Here is a 24046-nt window from a genome sequence, read left to right as displayed (position 1 = left end):
CTATGCGATACGTACAAAGGCTCGTATTTACACGTATCGATTCGTCGTCGTCGTATCTAGTCTATAAGACGTTCGTTTAACAAAGCCCAGCTGTACAGCTGCCAAATAAGTTTCCAACTTCTCGGAGACTCTCATTCTCTCGTCTATATAATCGGGCACACACAGGCTGCTGTGCGCGCGAAATTTTATATCATTATATTCGTGCCCCCCTCAATAATTGGTGTTGGAGTCGAAAGTTTGTGCGAGTGTGCTGAATTGGCTCGCTCATATTTCGCCTATATATTCAGCCTATACTTATCTATCTATATATATATTTATTACAAAAAGGATTATCTAATGGTCGCTCGCGATTGGAGAGCTGATTTTCTCTTACAAGATCGTACTTATAGTGTGCGCGCGGACCGTTTAGACGGGGCTTTTCCCGATCGCTTTTCTGCAGCACTGGCCCGCATTCGAGTTTGTATAATGAACAAAACTCGTTTCTTCCTCGTTGCTTGGCTACTACTGCTACTACTCTAGATATATATATTTGAATGGGGAAAAAGGCTCTCCTCCGCTGTTGCCATAGACACGACACGGTCGCAACGATCTGGGGACCTCTCGCGCGCGCGAGGCACTAGTCCAAGTCTACCAGGCGATCGAGTGCGTTTCGACACACACACATATAGGCACTGCGTCGTAGATCGCTCGAGCTTTTATCTCACTCGCGCAGCGTACAATACGCTCTGTGCGTTTGGTGCACTATAAAGTAAACGCTCTGCGTTTATGTACGTGACGGAATCACACGCGCTGCTGCGGAATGACGGCAGCCACGAGCGTAGGAGCTTTCATCATTTCACGCTAATCACACGGCAATTGATATATACGTTTTTTTTTTCACCGTCCTCGGTCGAAGGATTTTTTTTTAATTACGCGACGTGCGACGTGCGTGATCGCGACTCTATATATCTAATACATATATTGCTCCGCGCGAGAGAGAAATTAGAGTCGAGTCGCGCGAATGAACGAGCTAGAATTCGCAATTTTCAATCGAGTTCCGTTGGCAGTTACGATCACGCACGCATTATTTCGATCCCGAGAAATTGAAAATAGAAAGAAGAAAAAGAAGAAGGGGGGAAAAAAAATTACAAGGGCAAAACTAATAGCAGAGTACACGCAGGCTTCTCTCACTCTCTATGCGTTTAATGCCGAGAGTTGTTAATAATTTGCAATATAACGATTCGGAGCCGAGGCTGTATATTAATTTGCGTATATCGGCTAGTAAGCAGTTTTTTACACACACACACACACACTGCATAAGCTGATCGCGAGAGGTAAAATCTGAATTTACAGACCTTGTGTCGCTGCAGCTGCTACTCTATATAATATGCCTCGTATCGATTGCGGCACATTTTCCGACCAGCTCGGCACTTCTCTTTCTCTCTCTCTCATCTGTGTCCTCGACACAAGCTCCATAACGTGCACAGCTCGCCTACAAAACCCAAACGAATCTATAATAGGTATATTTAATTATGGCGAGGAAATTTACATATTTTCGTTTCTACTGTCACTATTGTAACAGATACTGAACTTCGTATATTGTTTAGGCATATTAACTGATATTGTCATAGCAATATGAGTTCTGATGTAGCTAAAATTGAGTTTGACCGCTTGGGGATTTTGTCGATGCGACATCTATCGTCGATGAGTTAACTATGCAGCGTCTTGTATAAAAGATTTCCGAGCTTTACAAATAACTGAGCCTATATCGTTGATTCAAATCTCAATGTTTACTTTCACTGGAGTTCTGATCAATCAAAGCACGTTAAAGGCTCTATCTCCGAAGAGTTCTATTCCTACGATTATATTGTTCGCTCTCTCGCAAAATACTGTAGGCCCTCGTGTGTATTATATTTTTTCATGTATGATTCTGGCAAATCTTTAAAATAAAATTATTTCATTATCGTTACTATTATTTACATTCAATAATGAACGTTAAATTTAACGCGGGCAAATCATTGATAAGCGTCGGATTAAATGCAAAAAACAAAGTATCACGATTGCTGCTACAACTGCCGCTCCTGTCGCTGTAAACAAAATTGGCCTACATTTGACTGGAGCGATCGCAGGAGTTTGATATTCGAGAGCAAAGCACCTGTATACTGTTGCAGATTCGCGACAGCTCCTGTAATGGGGTTTTATGAATTCGCACGGGGGCCGTTATGTCATGGATTATATTAGCGGTTACAAAATAAGCTATGATAAAATCGTAGCGTAATGTATCAAAAAAAAAGCGCGTGCCGGTGTATCTACGCGCCTAATTCTACGTTTAATGCGCTCTTTGGCTGCTTTTGGCTTTTGTATACATACGGTCCGTGCGTGCAAACGAGTTTACATCGCTGCAAATGTTGACGGTACATACGAGTTTTGACATCGTGCTCCGCGTTTAGCTCGTGAGAGCTCGAACTACATGCAGCAGCAGCATGGCTACGTATAGGCTATGGCCTCGCAGCGTACGTTACAGTGTACATGCGCAAGCCAACATCGATTACCAATTAACGCGCGAACGCGAGCTCGAAACTCGCTACGCAGCATATTAAGCCTGCGCGTAGCGGCGCGGTAATTCGTTATAAACATTGTAACGCGCTCGATCATAATTACAGCGAGATATATGCCAAAGGAAAAAGCGAAAAAATTTTTTTTAATAAAATAAAAGCGCAAGCGAGGAATCGAAATTATGTATAGAGGGAGAGATGATTGTATTCGTGGACTGCATGAAATTCAGCAATTGGAATAAGGGACGTAGATATAGCTGCCGTAGGTAATTGGTTGGAGCGTGTATAGGCTGCTACTGCATAAATGCCAGGGTTATCGGATCGTCATTGCTCGCGCGAGCGACTATATAGCGAGCGAGGCACACGTTACATCAGAGAGCAATAACCGCTCAGTATTTCTCTCTCTCTCACTCACTCTTTCTGCAAGCAGAGCTTCACAATATATATACTCGCTAAAATAGCGATGCGCGCGCCAGCCAGCCAGCCACTGTATAGCGAATGCGAAGGTGTCGCCGCGCTCACACATACATACATATAAACTACTCACATGTATTAGCTAGTGCACATGCATGCATGCGACGAGCAGAGAGTGAGAGAGAGAGAGAGAGCGAAGAGCGAGCTTGGAACGCAGAGTAGTAACGGTAGTAATAGTAGAAGAAATCGATCGGGCGCGAGAGGCAGAGGCTCTCGGCGCACGTGCGCGCGCCTGGGCTTTTTGCGCGCCCGCCCGGCTTGCGCGCCGCCAACGCAGAAGAGGAGCGCGCGCCTCCGCCGTGCAGCCAGACCGTACTGTGCCAGCCCAACGCGGTGTGGCTCTATATTCTGCGATCTACTGTATATAAAGCTCGGCAACTGCACACACACACTCGGAGCAAGCAAACGCCTGCCTGCCTTGCCTACCTATATATTATTATTATACGAGCCCTCGAAGGAAAATGATGATGTAGCTTTAGCTCTCTCTCTCTCTCTTACTCTCTGCACGTGCTAGGCTACACACAGCGAGAGCCTATGACCGATTTTCATTCGCCCAAGCTGTAACTGTGCAGCACGGCCGCGAACCAGCTCGGATATTATGCATAATATAACTCGCAGCGAGCGAGCTTGCAACGAGCTTGCGATCCGCCAGCCCTTTAAAAAAGAAAGCCAGGCCGACGCTTTATGTGCAATTTTACTTCTTCTTTTTTTGCGCTACGGCAGTGAAGCTGCTGCGTGCGAGGTATAACACAAGTACCATCATCGCGCGCCGACCCCCGTATTGCGTATAACCTTCGGCTTTTCCTTTGTCGTTCGTTTTTTTTTTTTTTTTTTTTTTTTTTGGTTTTTTTGTNTTTTTTTTTTTTTTTTTTTTTTTTTTTATAAACATACTCATCAGCGAGGAGGAACGCTAAAAAAAAAGTTTTGTTCCCTCCCGAGTCTCTCTCTTCCTCGCTGCGTGTCAACCCTCGAGAATATATAGACTACATAAACCTTTCTCTTCCGCGCGCGAGCAAGTTATATTACAGCTCGTCGTTTGCTCGGCGCTTTTATATACATACCTATATACCTATATGCTAGCTACATAATATATAGTTGCTCTCGCGCTCCGTAGATACAGCTGAATCAGCCGATTCGCAGGCCCGCTTTATCAGCTTCATCGGCTTTTATCAGATAATCCATCTTCCGGCGACGTTGGCGCGCGCTAATAAACCAACTTATATCATTGGAACAGAGAGGCGAAATTCGTCGCAAGCTGCGGGTGGCGGCGGCGGCGGCCCTCCTGCATTATCGATTATCATTTCTCTCGTTCGTCCACCTTGAAACTGATGAAGACGACGAGCTTTTCCGTATTGGATCGTAGATATATATAGGCATAATAACATTGAGTAATCGAGCTACCAAGCCTGCTCGGCTTGAAAGTCCATAATAGCTAATATCTGCGTATAATATCGTCTTGAGAACGCCTCTTCGATCCGCGAGAGATCCTTTGTGCAAACTGACGAAATCACGAAATCGACGTTACCAACTCGAGTTATGCATTTGGCTATTATTAAATATACCCGCCGTTTGCTTGCTCGCTTGCTTGCGCGTGGTTCGTGTAATCAAATACATAACGCGAGGTATTTTATAACGTAGCGCGTGCTGATGACAGTCAATTTCCAGCCAACTTGCCACGCTTATAATTTTCATAAATCACGCCGCGTTCGTATGCATAACGCACTACTCGCATAGAGTCGCGCGCGCGCCATAGAATCCAGCTTAATGAGGAAATAATTGCGGAAAAATTACGCTACAATGTCTACAGCCATTATGTACTTGTATGAATAATAAATATAGAAGCTCGAAAGCGACGCGTGTGCACGCCTATAGCAGCGAATGCTCTCATGTAGGTGTAGATACGTGTATAGTATATAGTAGTCGGGAGGGTGGGCTGGCGGGGGCTGTGCGGATAAAAACAAAAAGTATCAAACTGTGACACACATTCGGGCGCTACAGATATAGGTAGAGCAGCGAGGCTTCTGCCCCCGACACTGTTACTCGGTGCGCTTTATATACGTGTTTTCGTTTGCATCCCCCCGCTGTGTGTGTGTATGTGTACCTATATCTATATGCTATCATATAATAAGGTACGCGCGGCAAACGGAGTTCGTTGACCTCCAAATTAAATCAATACGCCGTGTACGAGCATATGTGTGTACGCTATGTGTGTGTGTACAAAGAGAAAGAATACAGGCGATGGAGGCAGAAAAAAATCCATGGTCACGAGCGCTCGTCCGCCCGCTCGCGTATCGTCTTTCCTTCGTGCGCTGCAGGGCCAGAGGTATATCAAATTAACAAGCCCTCCTCGTGAAAAAAAAAATAATAAAACGAGGCCAAAAAATAAACACCCGAGCCGTGCGAGATGAGCGGAGTTGCGTGATTTTTCGCCGTACACACTTGCCACAGCCTTCCTGTACGTGCTGCAAAAGATGTATACGCGTACGGATCCATCGACGCACGTATTCGTGTGCTTTAACTTTCATTGACTCTCCGGTTTGCGCGAGCTTGGCGTCGTCGACTGCTTACTTATACACACACACACACACACACACACACAGTGGCAGTATAAAATATATGTATACACAAGTAAGCGACTCAAAGTCGGTGTCGGCGGCGGTGGCGGCGGCGGCGATGGCAAAGCAAGGCGCAGGCGTATAACGGGTTCCACGAGACGCGAGAACGGGGTCAGCTCCTGGTGACCGAGAGAGAGAGAGAGAAAGAGAAAGAGAGAGAAGGAGAAGCTGCGCCGCCGCTCGCTGCAACAACTGCCACCGGGGCGCTGGCCTAGAATGCGATATCGCGCATATAAGACGGACCAAAGAGAGAAAGAGAGAGAGAGAGGCTCTTTGGCGACTCGTAGGTATATATTATGCATGTATACGTGTGTACGTATACGTGTACAAAACATGCACTTGCTCGGTCGGACGTTGTAGTCTTAGTCTTGCCTGGTACACATCGAATTGATACCTAACTACGGCTTATTATATTTCGAGCGTTCAACTGCCAAGAATCCGCCTTAGCGCATAATATAGCTATATCAATTCCCATTTGTCGTCTGTTTATCGTCTGTGCTTTTCATCATAATGTACAGTTATACAGAATAGAAGACGATATTATGGGATGATGCGCGACAATTTTGATCTTCACCTGCTGCAGCTATATGTAATCCGGCCAATTTTCAATATTCGCGCCCGAGTACGATTCGGAGGACAAAACGAATTTTGAACAATAAATTTATATACTTATCGAGCTGGATCAAGACGCCTCGAATACGTCTCGCGTGCACGCTTTAGACGAATAACAATCGCCGTCGCTGCTCGTCCATCCATGCATGGATGTCTGGCATGTTGCTCTGCTGCTGCTGCTGCATCAATATTGTCGATAATTATACTTCGCAGTTTGACCGGCTCTCGAGTAGAAGTAAACATTATAGATCGTCTTGTACGATAATCTCTGAAACGAGACATTTTATAGTTAGATCATCGGATATAGATGTCGCATCACCAAAACCCCCAAACAATCAAATTCAATTTCGGTTATATAGTACGATTTTTATATACATATGTATATATAAATCGGTTATTGCGGATTTTTCACCATTGCCTTTCGAACGAGTTTTATCCACCCGAAAATGGAAAATCCTTATTTTTATCTGGAAATGGAATATTGTCCATTATACAATAAATCCCATAAATAGGCCGGAATATAGCTGAATTCAGGAAAAAACGTGCTGTCATTTGGTTGACATATTCAAAAACGATAATTTGAGTGATATATATTTGAGGAAACTATATATTGGTGTATTAGTCCAATCAATGAAAATCTGTCCCTATGTTAAAAAAAAAAAAATTCGCAACCAGAATTTTACGACGGATTCTTATTCTGGGTACCCTAAACAACTAATTTTCATAAAATGCCACTGTTTTTTGTTCCTGCGTTTTTGTTTATAAGCCTTTAAAAATGCAAAAAAGCATATTATAATTTTTAACTCGTAAAGTATAAGTTTTACGATAAAATGTTTCAAACAAAAGTTGTAGGCATTTTCAAGACCTTTATTCTGGTATTTTTTTCATATTTTTTCGTCCATTTGTTTATTCTCTAGGTCGAAAAAACCTCTAAAAGTGGCCGTTTTTACAATTGTTTATAATTATTTATTAAAACGTGCTACGGCAATGAAATCTTGAGAAAATGTAGCCCTCGTTACGCAGAATCCAATGCATTTTTCAAAATCTCGCTAAGTGCATTATTTATCGAGATATTGCATTTGTTTATTAAAAAACACTCCCCTAGTGATTGTTAAATAACTTTGAGTTGGCTCAACGTACGAAGACCAGACACAGCGCAAATTAAAGGTAGAGACCTCCCAGTCAATTTGCAACAATAAAAACAATAATTTTTTCATAAAGACATGAAAAATAAACACCAGATATAAATGTGTACGAAAATTCTTATAAACAAATTGACTTATCTGCCGAACCAGAAGTCGTAAGTCAAATCGAATTTCGGCATCTTGTTCCTTGCATTTTTACGCAAATTTTAAAAAAAAATTGACCTCTTTAACTATATTGGAAACGAAGTTAGGCTTTTTTTTTTAAAAAATCACCACGCCTTTGTTTATAAACATTAAAAGCTGAAATTTGGTATACATTCGAACGAAATGTTGAACTTTTATATGTAAACGAATGCAACTATCAATCACCGTTATTTTTGCAACGATAATATTATTAACTAACAAAACATTCTGACTCTGTCATACACTCGCATGGGTAGCGGAGTGGGGGAAGGCCGAGGCGAGCTGTTCCGGCCGCTCGAAAAACTTGAAATTGACTTTTCAAAATGAAGCGCACTGGAAAAAATAACGTTATCTCGGCTTCTATTGAACCGAATTGCTTCTTTTTTTTTTTAAATTAAAGCTCTCAACAAATAATTAACAATTACATATGTTTAAAACCATTTGACCAAGTCGAAATCCATCTAAATTAATGTTTTATTTTAAGATGGTATATTCTCGTCGGTTTTGGGCGATATAATAATTTGATTAATTGTTATTTTTACTGTGTATGATTTTTATTGACAACTGTTTATTATAAACAAATTAATTGCATTTAACCTTTTTCATTAATGGTTATGTGCAAGTTGTAACGTTTGTTTTTTTTCGAAATAAACTTAATCGAGAAAATTCTTATTAATAATTTATTATGAACAATTTCGAATCGACATTATCATATAATTTATCAGTTTCGAACCATAATAAAAATATTAACATATCAACAGTTATTCCTTCAGTAATAAAAATCAACGAAGAAGAGATTTATTCTCCTAGGAAAAACGAACGACTATTCAACCCCGATGCGACGGAACTAAACGTTTTTTGGGGTAGCATAACCCAGAGCGAGGCCGAATATTATATTAATAAAACTGATTCGAAATTGTTCATAATAAATTATTAATAAGAATTTTCTCGATTAAGTTTATTTCGAAAAAAAACAAACGTTACAACTTGCACATAACCATTAATGAAAAAGGTTAAATGCAATTAATTTGTTTATAATAAACAGTTGTCAATAAAAATCATACACAGTAAAAATAACAATTAATCAAATTATTATATCGCCCAAAACCGACGAGAATATACCATCTTAAAATAAAACATTAATTTAGATGGATTTCGACTTGGTCAAATGGTTTTAAACATATGTAATTGTTAATTATTTGTTGAGAGCTTTAATTTAAAAAAAAAAAGAAGCAATTCGGTTCAATAGAAGCCGAGATAACGTTATTTTTTCCAGTGCGCTTCATTTTGAAAAGTCAATTTCAAGTTTTTCGAGCGGCCGGAACAGCTCGCCTCGGCCTTCCCCCACTCCGCTACCCATGCGAGTGTATGACAGAGTCAGAATGTTTTGTTAGTTAATAATATTATCGTTGCAAAAATAACGGTGATTGATAGTTGCATTCGTTTACATATAAAAGTTCAACATTTCGTTCGAATGTATACCAAATTTCAGCTTTTAATGTTTATAAACAAAGGCGTGGTGATTTTTTAAAAAAAAAAGCCTAACTTCGTTTCCAATATAGTTAAAGAGGTCAATTTTTTTTTAAAATTTGCGTAAAAATGCAAGGAACAAGATGCCGAAATTCGATTTGACTTACGACTTCTGGTTCGGCAGATAAGTCAATTTGTTTATAAGAATTTTCGTACACATTTATATCTGGTGTTTATTTTTCATGTCTTTATGAAAAAATTATTGTTTTTATTGTTGCAAATTGACTGGGAGGTCTCTACCTTTAATTTGCGCTGTGTCTGGTCTTCGTACGTTGAGCCAACTCAAAGTTATTTAACAATCACTAGGGGAGTGTTTTTTAATAAACAAATGCAATATCTCGATAAATAATGCACTTAGCGAGATTTTGAAAAATGCATTGGATTCTGCGTAACGAGGGCTACATTTTCTCAAGATTTCATTGCCGTAGCACGTTTTAATAAATAATTATAAACAATTGTAAAAACGGCCACTTTTAGAGGTTTTTTCGACCTAGAGAATAAACAAATGGACGAAAAAATATGAAAAAAATACCAGAATAAAGGTCTTGAAAATGTCTACAACTTTTGTTTGAAACATTTTATCGTAAAACTTATACTTTACGAGTTAAAAATTATAATATGTTTTTTTGCATTTTTAAAGGCTTATAAACAAAAACGCAGGAATAAAAAACAGTGGCATTTTATGAAAATTAGTTGTTTAGGGTACCCAGAATAAGAATCCGTCGTAAAATTCTGGTTGCGAATTTTTTTTTTTCAAAACCTTCATTGATTGGACTATATACATTATCTATAAACGGTCGGAATCACACTAATCAGTTAATACAATACTTAAAATTGTTATGATTCAAGTTATTTTAAAATCTGTTGTTATAAACTGTAATCTCATTCTTGAAAGAATCAAACGCTTATTCACAGACATTTTTTTAGATATAAAAACACAATAAGTATGAACGCATGTGCATTTACGCTCACTAAATTCGGAGAATTTATTAAATTTTATTTCAAGCTTAATTAAGCGTAAAAAAATCTCATTTTCCTTTTGAACGTCTACCACATTTGAGTATAAAGCATACAACCTGAGTGTTATCGTCACATTTCCCAGTCTTTTATAACATCATTGAAATACGCATTCAGGCAATTATTAATTACAACTTGAATCAACAAAAAATGTGATTTAATTATTTTCATACACCGTGTAGTACAATAGTATTTGCACCCAGTGTTTACAAAACTACGGGTTTCCACCACGTAAAATACCGTACAAAAGCGTTTGTTTAAACAAAATTAAATCAACGTTTCTCATCCCTTTGAGTATTTACGAACGACAAAAAAACTCGAAGATGCGCATCGAATTAAAAAAATATCTCACGCGGACAAGTTAGATGAACTTGTTCATGTAAGTACGCTAGAGCTGAGTTAATTAGTTTGTAATTTCTTCGTTCCGGAAAATTCCATCGCGACAAATAAAATCATTCAGTCTTATCTAATGGAATTGTTCGACTTTGATCAAGGCTCGTGGAGCACGATGAAAAACTGTGAAGCGCGCATCGAAATTATTCGGGCGTAGGTGAATTTGACGCATCGTTTTATTGCGAGAAAATATTTCGATCCCGATTAATTCTTTAATTGAGATAACTCGAGAATAGAGAAATAAATAAATAAACTGTAGAAGAGACAAGCGTGAAAATTAGAAGCAGCCAGGCGTTATTTAATATTTTTTTTCCTCGTATTTCTATCGGAAGCTTCGAGTCGATGTTCAATAACAATTAGCAAAAATATTCCACTCGCGCAATAATTGGAAAAAAACAAAAGAAAGTATATAAATCTCGAAACGCAGCGAGAGCAGCGTTGAAGAAAAGGGCCGCACAAAAGAAAGCATGAGAAAAGTATATAAGCAGCAGCACCCCGAGGAAAAGATCGTGATTGAGGAAGAGGGAAAAGCTCTGCCTCTGTACATGGGCGAATGCGCATGAAAAGCAAAGCCCGCGCACAAGAGAGAAGAGAATAGAATAGAAGTAATATTGCAGAGCACTTGATTCGTTGAACTTTATGTGTAGGAGCTCTGTTGGATCCGAGGGAGAGAGAGGCTCAGGGCGCGTATATTCGAAGCACTCGCGCGCGATACGTGTGCAGCTCTCTTCCGCGGGGGAGGGCTCCAAACAAAAGGCATGTACACTCGAGCACTGCCGCCGCTGCATCCACCCGCACAGATAAGCGCTCACGCACATGTATATGACGCGCGTGCAAAGTACCCGAAGTATCGATGCTTCTATTTATACACAAAAGCAGAAAAGATCATACGCAAAAATATTAAGCTCTCGCAAGCGCGGCAAATGCGTATATGTATATTATAGTGCCGAGGGCGAGCTTTATCGTACGTGCAGCGACTCGCTACGTACAACAATGGTATTATAGTTGCTGCACCCACGCACTCACACACCCGCGCTGTGTTTTTATCGCGCCAAAAGATAAGCGATCTTTTATAAACTTGGTCGAGTCGGCGGCGCATGCAGCAGGTACATACACCCGCATAAGCTATATACGTGGAGTTCAGTAGCTCGTTCATGTGTTTGTGTGCGTGTGAGTGCGTCTGTCTCTATGAGGCCTATTCATGCCTCGAGGGAGGCCCCGCGCGCACGAGACACGGAGAAAACGCTAGAGCACTCGCGCGCCATGACACCAGCTACTGTATACCTGTACCTCTGTGTGTTTATAAGCAGTTTCATTCTCTCACCGACTCTTTGATTTTTTCCCTGCCTTTTTCCCCCCTTTTCATTTCGTTCGACTCGACGCGCGCGCGCTTTTTCTTATGCGTACGGTTGTAAGCTTCGAGTGTCAACTAGACAGTGCTTTATTTGGTGTGTATGTTTGTATTATGTGTGGATCTCCCGCGATCCTCAAGGGGAGCATCGATCGGCACGTTTTAGGTACCAGTAAGACGATTCTGTACTTTGCTGCTTCAACAGGGATGCACGAGTTCGATAAAGCTTCCGATTCTATCTCAACAGTTTTTGGCATTCGCTCATTCGAAATTAAAATTAACGCGTAAAAAAATGTGATTGTCTCTCGCATCGATGACACTACTACTCCAAATTGCATTTTTTCCATGCATTGCCCTGATGAGTGAGTACTCCATGAATCGATACGAAATTTTTCACGATTGGTCGTTTTACAATTACAAAAATTTAACGAGCCAACTTCTATCTCATTCTCCGCGTTTTTACGATGTACATTGGTATAGCTCGAGGCACAATGTGTAATCCTGCAAATGCAGTTTAAATCGAATTTTTGCCTATATAGCTGCGCGCCCGGCTATAGCTGTGTTAGTTTCTGTATGCATGTATACGTGTAAGCTTGACCGACGGTCGCCACGCGAGATGCCCAGCCGGTACTGTATCGATCGATTGCTTATACATATTACTGTCTTGCATAGACTTTTCTACTATTGGCAAAAAAATGTGTCGAACGATCGAATCGCGATGCTGTGTAGTTCATCGAACGCAGCTCAGCCTCGGGTCGGATTTCCTTCCTTCCACGCGCGCGGCACATTTTTATTTCGACAACATAGCATTGCAAAATGTAAACGGATAAACAGAAGTGAACAAAATTTAACAAAACGTTTGTTTGATTTTCCAGGCACGGAATCGCATCCTCTTTGTAAGCGCAATGATCGAGGCATCCTCGTCGAATAAACATCGGCAACAGCAGCAGCAAAAACAGGAAAAGCATCATCGTCGCGAGGCGAATCGAAGGAAGGGGAGCAATCGCACCGTCAGTCACTTGGACGACTCGCAGCAGTGCTGAGAGCAGCAGCAGCAGCAGCAGCTGCCTGCACCCGACGCCGTTACGAAGGGTCAACGAGATCCAAGCACTCCTCCGTCTCCTGTTACTCCGGTGGACGACAGTAGCAGCAGCGCATCAACAGCAGCAGCAGCAGTAGCAGTAGCAACAGGAAGGATAGGTTGGCCGGACGAGCACTCGAGGGCTGCGGCCGCGGCTGGCGCGAGGAAGCGGAGCAATCGTCACAACAGGAGCAACGGAGGAGGACAGCAACAGCAGCAGCAGCAGCAGCAGCAGCAGGCCACGGCCGGCAACGCGCCCAACAGGACCAATAGTAACAACGGCGCCAGCGGCAACAGGAGCAGCAACCCTAGCGCGTCAACGACGACGAGCAGCGGAGGAACAGGGGCAGCAGCAGCAGAAAAAACGCCTGCGGCAGCTGACATGACGACGCCAGTCATGGGCTACGTGTCGGTGAAGGACTTTTACCGCGACAGGTCCATCTTCATAACCGGTGGCACCGGATTCATGGGCAAGGTCCTGGTCGAGAAGCTGCTGAGGTCCTGTCCCGGCATCAAGAACATCTACCTGCTGATGAGGCCGAAGCGCGGCCAGGACGTGCAGCAGAGATTACAGGAATTGCTCAATGCACCCGTGAGTTTATCTTTATCTCTATTATTATCATTATTATTATTTCAATCGAATGCGTTGATTTGATATTGCTCGGAAGTATTTACCGATTGCTCGTATTCGCACGAAATTTACATTACGCAACACAAAAGAATGTCCGGTTCATCGGGCTTAAAGAAACAAAAAATCATTCCGAGTACCGAGCAACATTCAATTATTAGAATCCATCAATTTTAATTATAATAGCGAATTTTGGTTGGCGCTCGACTAAAAAGTAAGTAAACATTGCGACTTGAAAAAGCGATATGCGCTTAGTTTGTTATGTTCGTCGTTATCTTCAAAAATACTTTTCATACAGCTCATCGACTATAGATGTCGTATGGCCAATACCCCCAAACAGTCGAATTCAATTTCGGTTATATGAGAAAAGAATAGTGCCTCCTTGAACAGTTACAACTGCTGCCGAAGAAACCAAAAATTATTCGACGTACCAAGCAAAATTTAAAACGCAGAATTCATTGATTCTCAATATAAATCGCGAGCCAATATCCTCAACGTATGATCGACCCGTTGAAATGAACTGTAAATCTGTCCTCGTTGCAGCTGTTCGATAAGCTGCGTCAGGACACGCCGCACGAGCTGCTGAAGATAGTGCCGGTGGCCGGCGACGTGACGGAACCGGAACTCGGCATATCCGTGGCCGACCAGGAGATGCTCATCCGATGCGTCTCGGTGGTCTTCCACTCGGCCGCCACCGTAAAATTCGACGAGGCGCTCAAGCTCTCCGTCACCATCAACATGCTCGGCACCAAGCGCCTCGTCCAGCTCTGCCATCGGATGCACTCGCTCGAGGTAAGCACACGATTATCGTATACATTTGAAGCGGAAGCGGATGCATATATCGATTAACTCATTGTTTACGTATAGGCACTGATTCACGTGTCGACGGCGTACTGCAACTGCGACCGCATGGACGTCGAGGAGAAGATCTACACGGCGCCCCACGACCCCGAGCAGATAATCCAGTGCACGACGTGGATGGACGACAGCCTCGTGGAGGAGCTGACACCGAAGCTGATCGCCAATAGGCCCAACACCTACACCTTCACCAAGGCCCTGGCCGAGAGCATGCTGCTGAGGGAGGCGGGCAGTCTGCCCGTGGCCATCGTCCGGCCCTCGATCGTGCTCTCGTCGTTCCGCGAGCCGGTCGCAGGCTGGGTCGACAACTGGAACGGGCCCACGGGCATCATCGCCGCCGCCGGCAAGGGCTTCTTCCGCACGATGCTCTGCCACGAGGACAAGGTGGCCGACCTCGTGCCCGTCGACATCGTCATCAATCTGATGATCGTGGCGGCCTGGCGCACCGCGATCCACCGCAGCGACACCATCCAGGTGTACAACTGCAGCACCGGCCAGCAGAACCCGATCACGTGGAAGCACTTCGTCGAGCTGGCCTTCAAGTACAGCCGGCTGCACCCGACCAACGGCGCCATCTGGTACCCGGGCGGCCGCTGCCGCAACAACGCCAGCGTCAATCGGGTCTGCGTCGCCTTCCAGCACCTGGTGCCGGCCTACGCGCTCGACTTCCTGGCGAATCTGCGCGGCAGCAAGCCCATCATGGTGCGCGTCCAGGCGCGCCTCGACAAGGCCGCCAAGTGCCTCGAGTACTTCAGCACGCAGCAGTGGAACTTCAAGGACGAGAACGTGAAGCAGCTCGGGCTGCAGCTCAGCGCCGACGACAGGCAGACCTTCATGTTCGACGTCAGGCAGATCGACTGGCCGTCGTACCTCGAGAACTACATACTCGGCATCAGGCAGTTCATACTCAAGGAGAGCCCCGACACGCTGCCGGCCGCCCGGACACACATTACCAGGTACACGCGCGCGCACGACCCGCTTAACTATATTATGTGCTTTCAATGGAACCGAAAGAATCTCGTGCATCAATCCCCAGTATAATACTGAGTGGATGAGATTGAACTCGAGATTTTGACCGATTTCTCGTCTAGTGCTTCCGCTCGTAAATTATAGATAGTTACAGCTACTCTCGTGAAAAATAATACACATGTTGAATATTTTCAATGAAAAACTAAAAATTTTCAATTCGTGTATAATTTTTATACAAAACTGAACAAATATTTTTCGTAATTGTTTCTGAGGGAAAAAAGCAGTCAAGGTTACTCATTTTAAAACCATAGTAAACTTGAATAACTTTAGTAAAAAAAATTAGTAGATGCAATATGAACCTGCAGTGAATTTTTTAACGGAATCATGTAGTTCATAACAAGCAAAAATTAAGTCTTTAAAGAACGATGTTAATGCGCTCCCACTAGATGTCGTAATGGATTCCGAACGTGAAAAAATAAAGTTTTGTACATATATTTTATAATATATTTTACATAATTCGAACTGAAGTGTATCTAAATTCATTTGACAGATAAGAAATTCGAAATAAAATTTGGCATTTAGAGTTATCGAATCATATAAATTTATTTTGATAATTCGAAATCCTTGTTAATTCGAAATTACAGCCTGCATTTAGAATTTAAAATTATCGAAGTTGTACTGTATATAGTATAATTCTATAAATCGCTACGGTTTGACTGTATCAAGATTCGAACTTAGTAACTGAGTAATAGCCCATCTGCAACACTAGGTTGCTACGAAAAATATCTGTCTAATAAAAGTTTTACGACAAATACATGTTCCATATTCCATAAAAATAATAAATATCTAGATATATTTTTGATTTTGCTCTAAAAATATAAAACATGCGTATTTTTTTACTTGGGTGGACAATCTCTAAAGTTCAATTTCGATGCGAAAGCTTGACGAATTTTTCCTCTACCGCGCTTATATCACGAAAAATACATAATAGTTTATTGTACACAGCCTTCGTCCCGTAGTAAAATTTCCAATACAATAAACACAGTCAAGTTTAAGCTTGAGCTTACGCATAACTTTTCATATTTCATACGTAAAGCACAATCATTATTGTATTAAGTAAAAGTAAGCAAAAAAGTCGGGAGAGATCGTAATCAAAGGCGAATCGAAGTAATTATTTTCTTTCTATTTTCTCTGTCCACTTCAGATTGTACTGGCTGCACAAAACCGTACAGATAGGCACGGTGCTGCTGTTGATGAGGCTACTGCTGTCGCACAGCAGCTGGGCCCGCAGCGCGTGGTTCAGCCTGCTCACCTTCGTGCTGCGAATGTGCCGCATGATTGTTTGACGACTCAGCAGTGCCACGTGGCCCCCGCAGAGGAGGCCCCGTTCATTATTATCCATTATAAGCAGCAACAAGCAGCAGCAGCAGCAGCAGCAACAGCAGCGACACGACAGCAGAAGCAGCGGAAGTCTAATAACGGCATCGGCAATCGGGCATATTGTTAAGGATAAGAGCAGCAGCCCCTACTACTACTGGACGACGTTGCAGCACTGTATAAAGCTTCGGATCGTCGGCGCCCTCGAAGCGCCGAAATCGGCGGCGCGTGTCCTAATCAAGGCAGCGGCGATCGCGGCTTGAATTACCGATCGCGCGTCTCTCGATCCGCCACTCTCGGTCCAGTTTGATTGCGCAATAGGAGAAGGAACACCGACGCCATCATCATTATTCGCCAGCAACAACACAGTCCAGCCATCAGTCATTTCACTATACAATATTATACAAAAAAAATATATAAGTTACGTCTTATATACCAGCGGCAGCAGCAGCAGAACAAGAGGATCATCGCTGAAAGTGAGAGAGAACAGAAGTTGTCTTCGAGTACGATGTTAAATATTATATACAATAGATGTGAAAGTAAGTCAAGTGGATGAAAAAAAGCTAACGTATACAAGCTAAACGCGAGAGTTATTATATATATATAAATGCGGTTTATTGAGGAGTATAAAGAAGAAACAGATACTATATATATGACGATATAACGTGGAAATAAAACATAATTAAAAATATCCCAAGCCACATTGCGCGTAATGTGGTTGTAAGATGAAAAAAAATCGTAGCTTCCAGTACCAGAGATAACAAAACAACATACACTCGCGGAATCGCGACTTTACAGTAGCGTCTACTCACACATCTACACCTATGACATACAAATTAAAAATACACTCCACACACGATACACAATTCACACAAACACATATACAAGCAAACATTGTCGTATCTAAAAGACAAATAAAAATAGTATACTATCTCACGCGTGCGAAATGACAACAATTTTTCCAAAAGCAACCGTTGAAATAAACAAATAGTAAATTATATTTAACACAAACAGCGCAAAAGCCAAGCTTCGTAGTGCGATTTTTGTAGCTTCTTCGAGCCATTATTACTGTTACATATTGTTGTTTATATAATTATTATTGTATCATTATTAAATAACGTATAATCATAATTGAAGAAATTATTGCGAAACATATATTTCCGATGTGAAAGAGAGAAAATTGTTGCGCGACGATTTTTTAAACGAGTCGACGCCGCACGTAAATGAACGAGTGAGAGAATGAAAGGATGATGAGTGACGTGTGTGCAGAATGCATGAACTCGAAGATCTTCTGGAATTTACTTATGCGATAATAATTGTGCGATTTCGTCGGTGTGGCGAGTGCAGCGAACTCTTTAGAGGCCGATATAATTCAAGTATGCTTCCGATTGTCCCAAATTGTAAAACTCCGCTTATACAAGCTAATGAAAGTCCCGTCGCGGTTGTTGTTATTATTATTATTATTATTAAATTTAATTACTTTTATTGTATTTTTTTTATTATTATTATTATCATTATTAGATATTATAGATCGGATACTTCCCGTCCGCTCTTCCAGCAAAATGTACGTTTACGTAAATAACATCGGACTATCAAAAACAAAGTGAAAATTCGATTTATCGACGGTTGAAATGAATGAATCATACTTATGATATCGAGTACACGATATATATAGATAGAGAGAAAAAAAAGTGAGGAACAAATGCACCAGTCAATTTTTTTTATGAGAAATAAAAGAAGAATTAACGACAAACTCGAGTGACAAGTTGAAAAGGCGAAAAAAACACGCATATAATATTTATAACAATATTATATAATAACAAAAAAAAATTAATAAAACAATACCGCATATTATAATATATGACGACTAAGATTGTTTTTAGCTGCGAAGGAAAAAAAACACTGAAAATAAAAGTAAAATAATAATAAATAATTGTTAATTTTTACGAAGAATCCATCGATTGTAATATTGCGAGTTTAAGCGACTGCGTTTTAAGCGATTATGTATTGTAGTACGGAGTATAATTATAAAAAATTCACACAGAAACACACGTTAAGACACTCAAAGCCCATACGTCAGCGTACACGATAAACATTTGATAATAATATAGCGTAAATTCGAGGCGTACAGAGGGATAGGGAGAGAGAGAGAGAGAGTAAACGCGCTTAGAAATCCGATTACCACGTAATAATGAGGAATATGATGATGATTCACGAGGCTCGCGATTCGCCCATTTTCCACGTTAATTAATTATCGGTGGTGCGCGTATATAGAAATCATCCAATCCTTCGGTGAAATTATTGATAATATACAGTACTAATTAATGCAGATAAAAAATAAAAGGAGGGACAGAACTTTTACGCCATTACGTAAGATACCTAGATGGATATTTTTTGCTACGTCCAGTATATTTCATAGAAAAGTTATTAATAGTGAATAATTTTAGGCGAGCCCATCGGTTCCAAAGTTAACAAACTAAAAAAAAACTTTCATAAAAATCATCGCAAAAAAACTGATGTCCGATTCTTCGAGGACACGCGTAGCAGCAGCAGCAGCGTGAGCGGCGTCTCGCCCCCGTCGACAAAAAAGGGTATTTCGTTTTATATTAGAGGTAGTAAAAAAACCGCACGCGAGCGCGATTTTGCCTGGAAAAAAAATAATAAAAGCGTCAACTCGCGCAATTTATTTGGCACACGCCCGTTGCGAGAACTATGCGCGCGCGAGAGAAAGAGAAAAAGAGAGAAGTTTTTTCTTCGATTATTATAGCAATTCCCAGTGCAAGGACTATATTTAATAACGCCCTCGCGAAAGAGACGCTAACCGCGCGTGGGTCGATCGAAAAAGTAATAAAATCAATGCATAACGACGCGGAGAATGAATAATGCAGCCGTAATCGTAACTTCCAATTTGAATAAAGAGAGACATGTGTTCTTAGATACTAACGTTGAAAATACATTAATAGTCAGTAACGCGATATACATAATACGATAATAAAATATTGTCTGCTATTATTCGGATACACTCGTTGAAAGTGCATACATATGTATTGTGTGTCCTCGCGGCGCGCGGAAATTTCCCGCGCAAACTTGAGCGTGTGTGTAAGGAATTCGCGAATGCCCTCTCCAGCGGTTTGTCGCGACGAATTTTTCTCAAAACAAAAATTACGATAATGTACTGTACGTATGATAACGCGCATATGAACATTCGTTTCTTTCGCTTACCCCAAAAATATCTCTATGTATCTTACAGATCTCCTCAATCGTATAAAAATCGGGGGTGTCGGCTGTGTTTTCATCGAGCTTAGGTTTTTAAACGATTTTTCATAAAAGAAGCTTTACGTACACACACACTGCTCTCTGTGCAGTCGCTCGAATATAACGCAGATCGAAATTTGGCAATTTGGCCAATGTTGAGATTTTCAATTCGACTCGGAGCATCTGAAAATTGTCACGCGAGTAGAAGGGGTATATATGTAATTAATTAATCGATATTATAAAAAAAATTATTGAAATTCGGTCACCCGTGTCGCTCGAACTGAAGTGTACTTTCGAATCGCGATTGACACTTTTGGAGCGATTATAAGTAGAAAATTGTGTAAATAATAAAATATAAATACATGAATAACACGGAGTGAAAATGATACAACTCATATGAGCCGTAGTAGAACATAAAAGACTCTCGAATCACCAACTTCTACAGGCTGAAACTATTTTATTGGATCGTATCGTGTGAACAATACGATGCATCGCAAACGATAATGTGTACCAGGTAATATAGAGCAACTACTTGTGTGAATTATACGCGATTATACGAGCGATGAACGGATTAGCGAAGGAGCTATCAAAAGGGCTTATGTACGGGCTCTCTTTGCGTTAATATCGAGTATTATATTAATTAATTGCGCTATTGTTGCGGAGATCGACACGTCTAAATATCTCAGCCAAACTCAAGTTATTATAATCGACACATGAATTCCATTGAAACCTAATCGCGCTATACAAACAATTTTCGTATTTATGCTTGTAAATAATTATAAAATACGTAGACGTTCGAAAATCGATGTATGCATCATCGTCCATCAACGGGGGGGTATTGTTCTTCGGCAATATAATAGGAAGTTTTGAGTTGAGACCATTAAGGAGTAGCGATAATGTGTTTGTACAGAATATTTACGATTTCACGTTACGATACGCTTTAAATTATAAATAAGGTATCGAGTATTGGTTTTTACCGGCTTGCCAAATTGAGAAGTTAAAAAAAAAAGGCGACTTTCGATTATTCAGAGCACACCACACACAAACACACGACACACCCACACAAACAAGTGAATACGAGTGCAGAGTATTTGAAGATGAACAAAAGTGTTGCAAAATATTGTATAGAATTTGAAGTGCTCGGACTGCATTATTACTGAGCGAATGATTTTTATAAAATAAAAAAAAAGACGATGATTGGCGTGCTTTACGGGCACGAGATCTGTGTACGTTAGGTTATTCGTTGTTGAGTATATATTGCTATACTTTTTATTGAGTATATTTTATGTAGAGAAGCTATAAGTTGAGATTTATTATTGCTCTTGTTCGTCGGATGCAATATGTCATTATATTATATTATTGTCTTCGTTGCTGTTGTTCATAAATGCCAGATTATCATTGCGATGCGGCGATTATTATATTCAATTAAAGTCATCGGTTACAAATTATTTAACAATGTGTATATTAGCTAAATGGTATAAAAACTAATTTAAGGTGCATGAGTATCGAACATACAACGGCACAACTTTTAAACACGATGGAATTTGAAAAAAAAAATATGAGCGCGAGCTCGTCGATTGTTAAAAAAAGCGAGAAAGCTTGGACGCGTCTGAGACTCTGCCTTTTGTAATTTTTTCGGACTCTTCCGTTCTCATCGGAAAGTCATCGTCATCATCACCGTAAAGATGCACTTGATCAAATGAAAAAACGTACGTCATTCCAATTTTTATAACCGTGAAACAAAAGAAAATCAGAGAATCGAAAAGATTAGAAATTGAGATTTTCGTAATGTCGCGGGCTGCGAAACATCATCGATGCGCGTGTGCGACTATCCAAAAGCCGAAGTTAATCGGATTTTTGGCTTCAGATTTTTCACATCTTTTCCTATTCGCACTCTATTCGATCGTAATGAGCGAGTTTAACGTTCGATTTAATTTTAATACATAAATGCATTGTCGTCGACTGCAGAGTTTTCTCAGACATCTTCGAAGGATTGTGAGCTTAGTTCCGCGAGTATAGAACTGCTTTTCATTTCAAGAAAGAAAATGTTCACACAAAGTATAAGCGCGAACGTGTTTTTATCTCTTCCTCGATTTGTGATTAAGTTTTTGTATAACTGATGGTTTTTATATAGCCCAAGTATCGCTCGTTTATATAAATGTATTATAAAAGAAAGATTAAAAAAAATTACGTCGTTCGTTGCTGAAATTCTTTACAAATAGATCTTAAGCTAAAGGAAATTATTATAATTTTCTTTTTAACTTCATTATTATTACTTATTACTTTTATTACTATTATTATATTATAAAAATATATATGAACATAAAAAAATGTTATTACATACAACATATTTGGTGCAAGTGAGTTTTTATAGAGTACAATTAATCAATTTTTTTCTTTAAAGTTAGCCGATTGTAAGAGGAACTGTGAGAGCAAACGTGTTCTTTAAGAAATAAATAAAAAAAAATATCAAAGCTTAATGCGTCGCACGGATAATAAAAAAAAAATCATTGTGGAAGTGACAAATTGTTTTTCCTACCACCCTCTCTCAGAGATAATGCGTTCATTATAAAAATACATTATTATAAGGTAGATAAATCTTCCTCTCAAGTATACTTCTGTATAAAAAGAAGCTTCCAAAAGTATGACGAAGGAAAATCAATTTCCAACTTTGGCGATTTGTGAGCGAGAAGTTAGTTTAATATAATATACGTAATTACGAATGAATCAGAGAGCTTGAAAATTAAGCACAGGCTTCAGTCAGTGTGGTAAATCATCCTTCGACAAATGAAGACAACAGTTTTAGGATCTATCATTTTGACTGATAATTACCCAAATTCTATTTTACATTTGTCTCCTTGAATAAACGCTAAATAATGTCTCCTGACCGATCTTTCTAACTACGAATTTGTTGTATTACATGTTGTATAAAAAAAGCAAGAATAAACAGAACCACCTTTGAAACTGAAATAGCTTCCGACGCACTTCCCTCTCAAACTTGCAAGCTTGCGTGTATAGCGTCCTGCAACGAAAGACGAATAAAAATAAAGGAGAATTAGTGAATCCATTTTGTATATTTCGTGCCACTTGTTGCCTGTGCCTTTCAAATAAAAAAAAAGCTACAAATGATGATTGTGACGTTTGATGAGTTACTGGACTTTGTTGATACGTGTTAGTGCGTGTAATCGAGAAAAATATATTTTTTCGTTTTTTGTTAAGAGTGGGCTAGTCTTTAAGAAATCTTCCATTCCCTCGTTTGTTTTTATCTTTTATGATTTTTACTTATTCTCTTTTCTTTTTTTTTTCTTTTATTTTAATCGACTTTATAGGTACTCGATTGAGAAAATTGTCGTTCAACGCTGCCAAGAACATAATTAGTGAAATTACAAATGGCGAATAAACGTGTGGTTTAGTTGATAAAGCTAAATTGAGCAAGTACGCGCGATTATTGTAACGAATTGATATAAATATATATATAAAAAATAAAAAAAGACTTTGTGAGAGAACGAGAGAAAGAGTGATTATGTGAGAAAACGAAATGATAACAGAAAAAAAACAAAATACAAAAACAGTATAAGAAAAACATAAAAAAAATAAAAATAAATAATAATAAACAGTGAAGAAAGTGAAAAACGGTAGCGGTATAATAAAAAAAATGGTCACCAACTAGTCTCGCCTGTACTTACCCGGTCACACAATGCATACAAAATACTTAATAATTATTATTAATTTAATTAACATGGTACTGTACTATTATGAGATACATTAAAAACCGATGGAAAATTCAAAAGTAATCATTTACTAATTGTAGTTTTTTCATGTAACCTTTCAAAATAATATTTTCTTATGGTGTGGAAACCTTACACCCTTGGCTGCTGCAGCCGAAACATAATATTTTTTTTCATGTGGTAAGCATGAACAACAATTGTAATTTATTATTAAACAATTAACAGGTGTAAAAATGCGTGTAAATTATCGATAAAATATCAGTGTCCCGTGTCACGAGCATCACCAGCGCAGGAAT

The 24046-nt window shown here is 40.1% G+C and overlaps 1 protein-coding gene across 2 annotated transcripts in view; it reads left to right on the top strand.

The window, feature by feature from the left end:
• The window catches only part of LOC106652479 (putative fatty acyl-CoA reductase CG5065), a 36774-nt gene extending 14234 nt beyond the window's left edge, over positions 1-22540 (top strand). For both annotated transcript variants that reach the window (XM_014371458.2, XM_014371459.2), the window contains 4 exons: positions 12730-13527; positions 14107-14355; positions 14431-15377; positions 16595-22540. In XM_014371458.2, the coding sequence (XP_014226944.1) occupies positions 13318-13527; positions 14107-14355; positions 14431-15377; positions 16595-16736 (1548 nt within the window). In that variant the 5' untranslated portion in view covers positions 12730-13317 and the 3' untranslated portion in view covers positions 16737-22540. The remainder of the gene's footprint in view (positions 1-12729; positions 13528-14106; positions 14356-14430; positions 15378-16594) is intronic.
• Positions 22541-24046: the final 1506 nt, after the last annotated feature.

Source organism: Trichogramma pretiosum, unplaced genomic scaffold (genome assembly GCF_000599845.2).
Source record: "Trichogramma pretiosum strain Unisexual culture from Peru unplaced genomic scaffold, Tpre_2.0 scaffold26, whole genome shotgun sequence".
Classification (NCBI taxonomy): domain Eukaryota; kingdom Metazoa; phylum Arthropoda; class Insecta; order Hymenoptera; family Trichogrammatidae; genus Trichogramma; species Trichogramma pretiosum.
The sequence above is the reverse complement of the archived record's forward strand: the minus strand, read 5'-3'. Positions and strand labels throughout refer to the sequence as shown.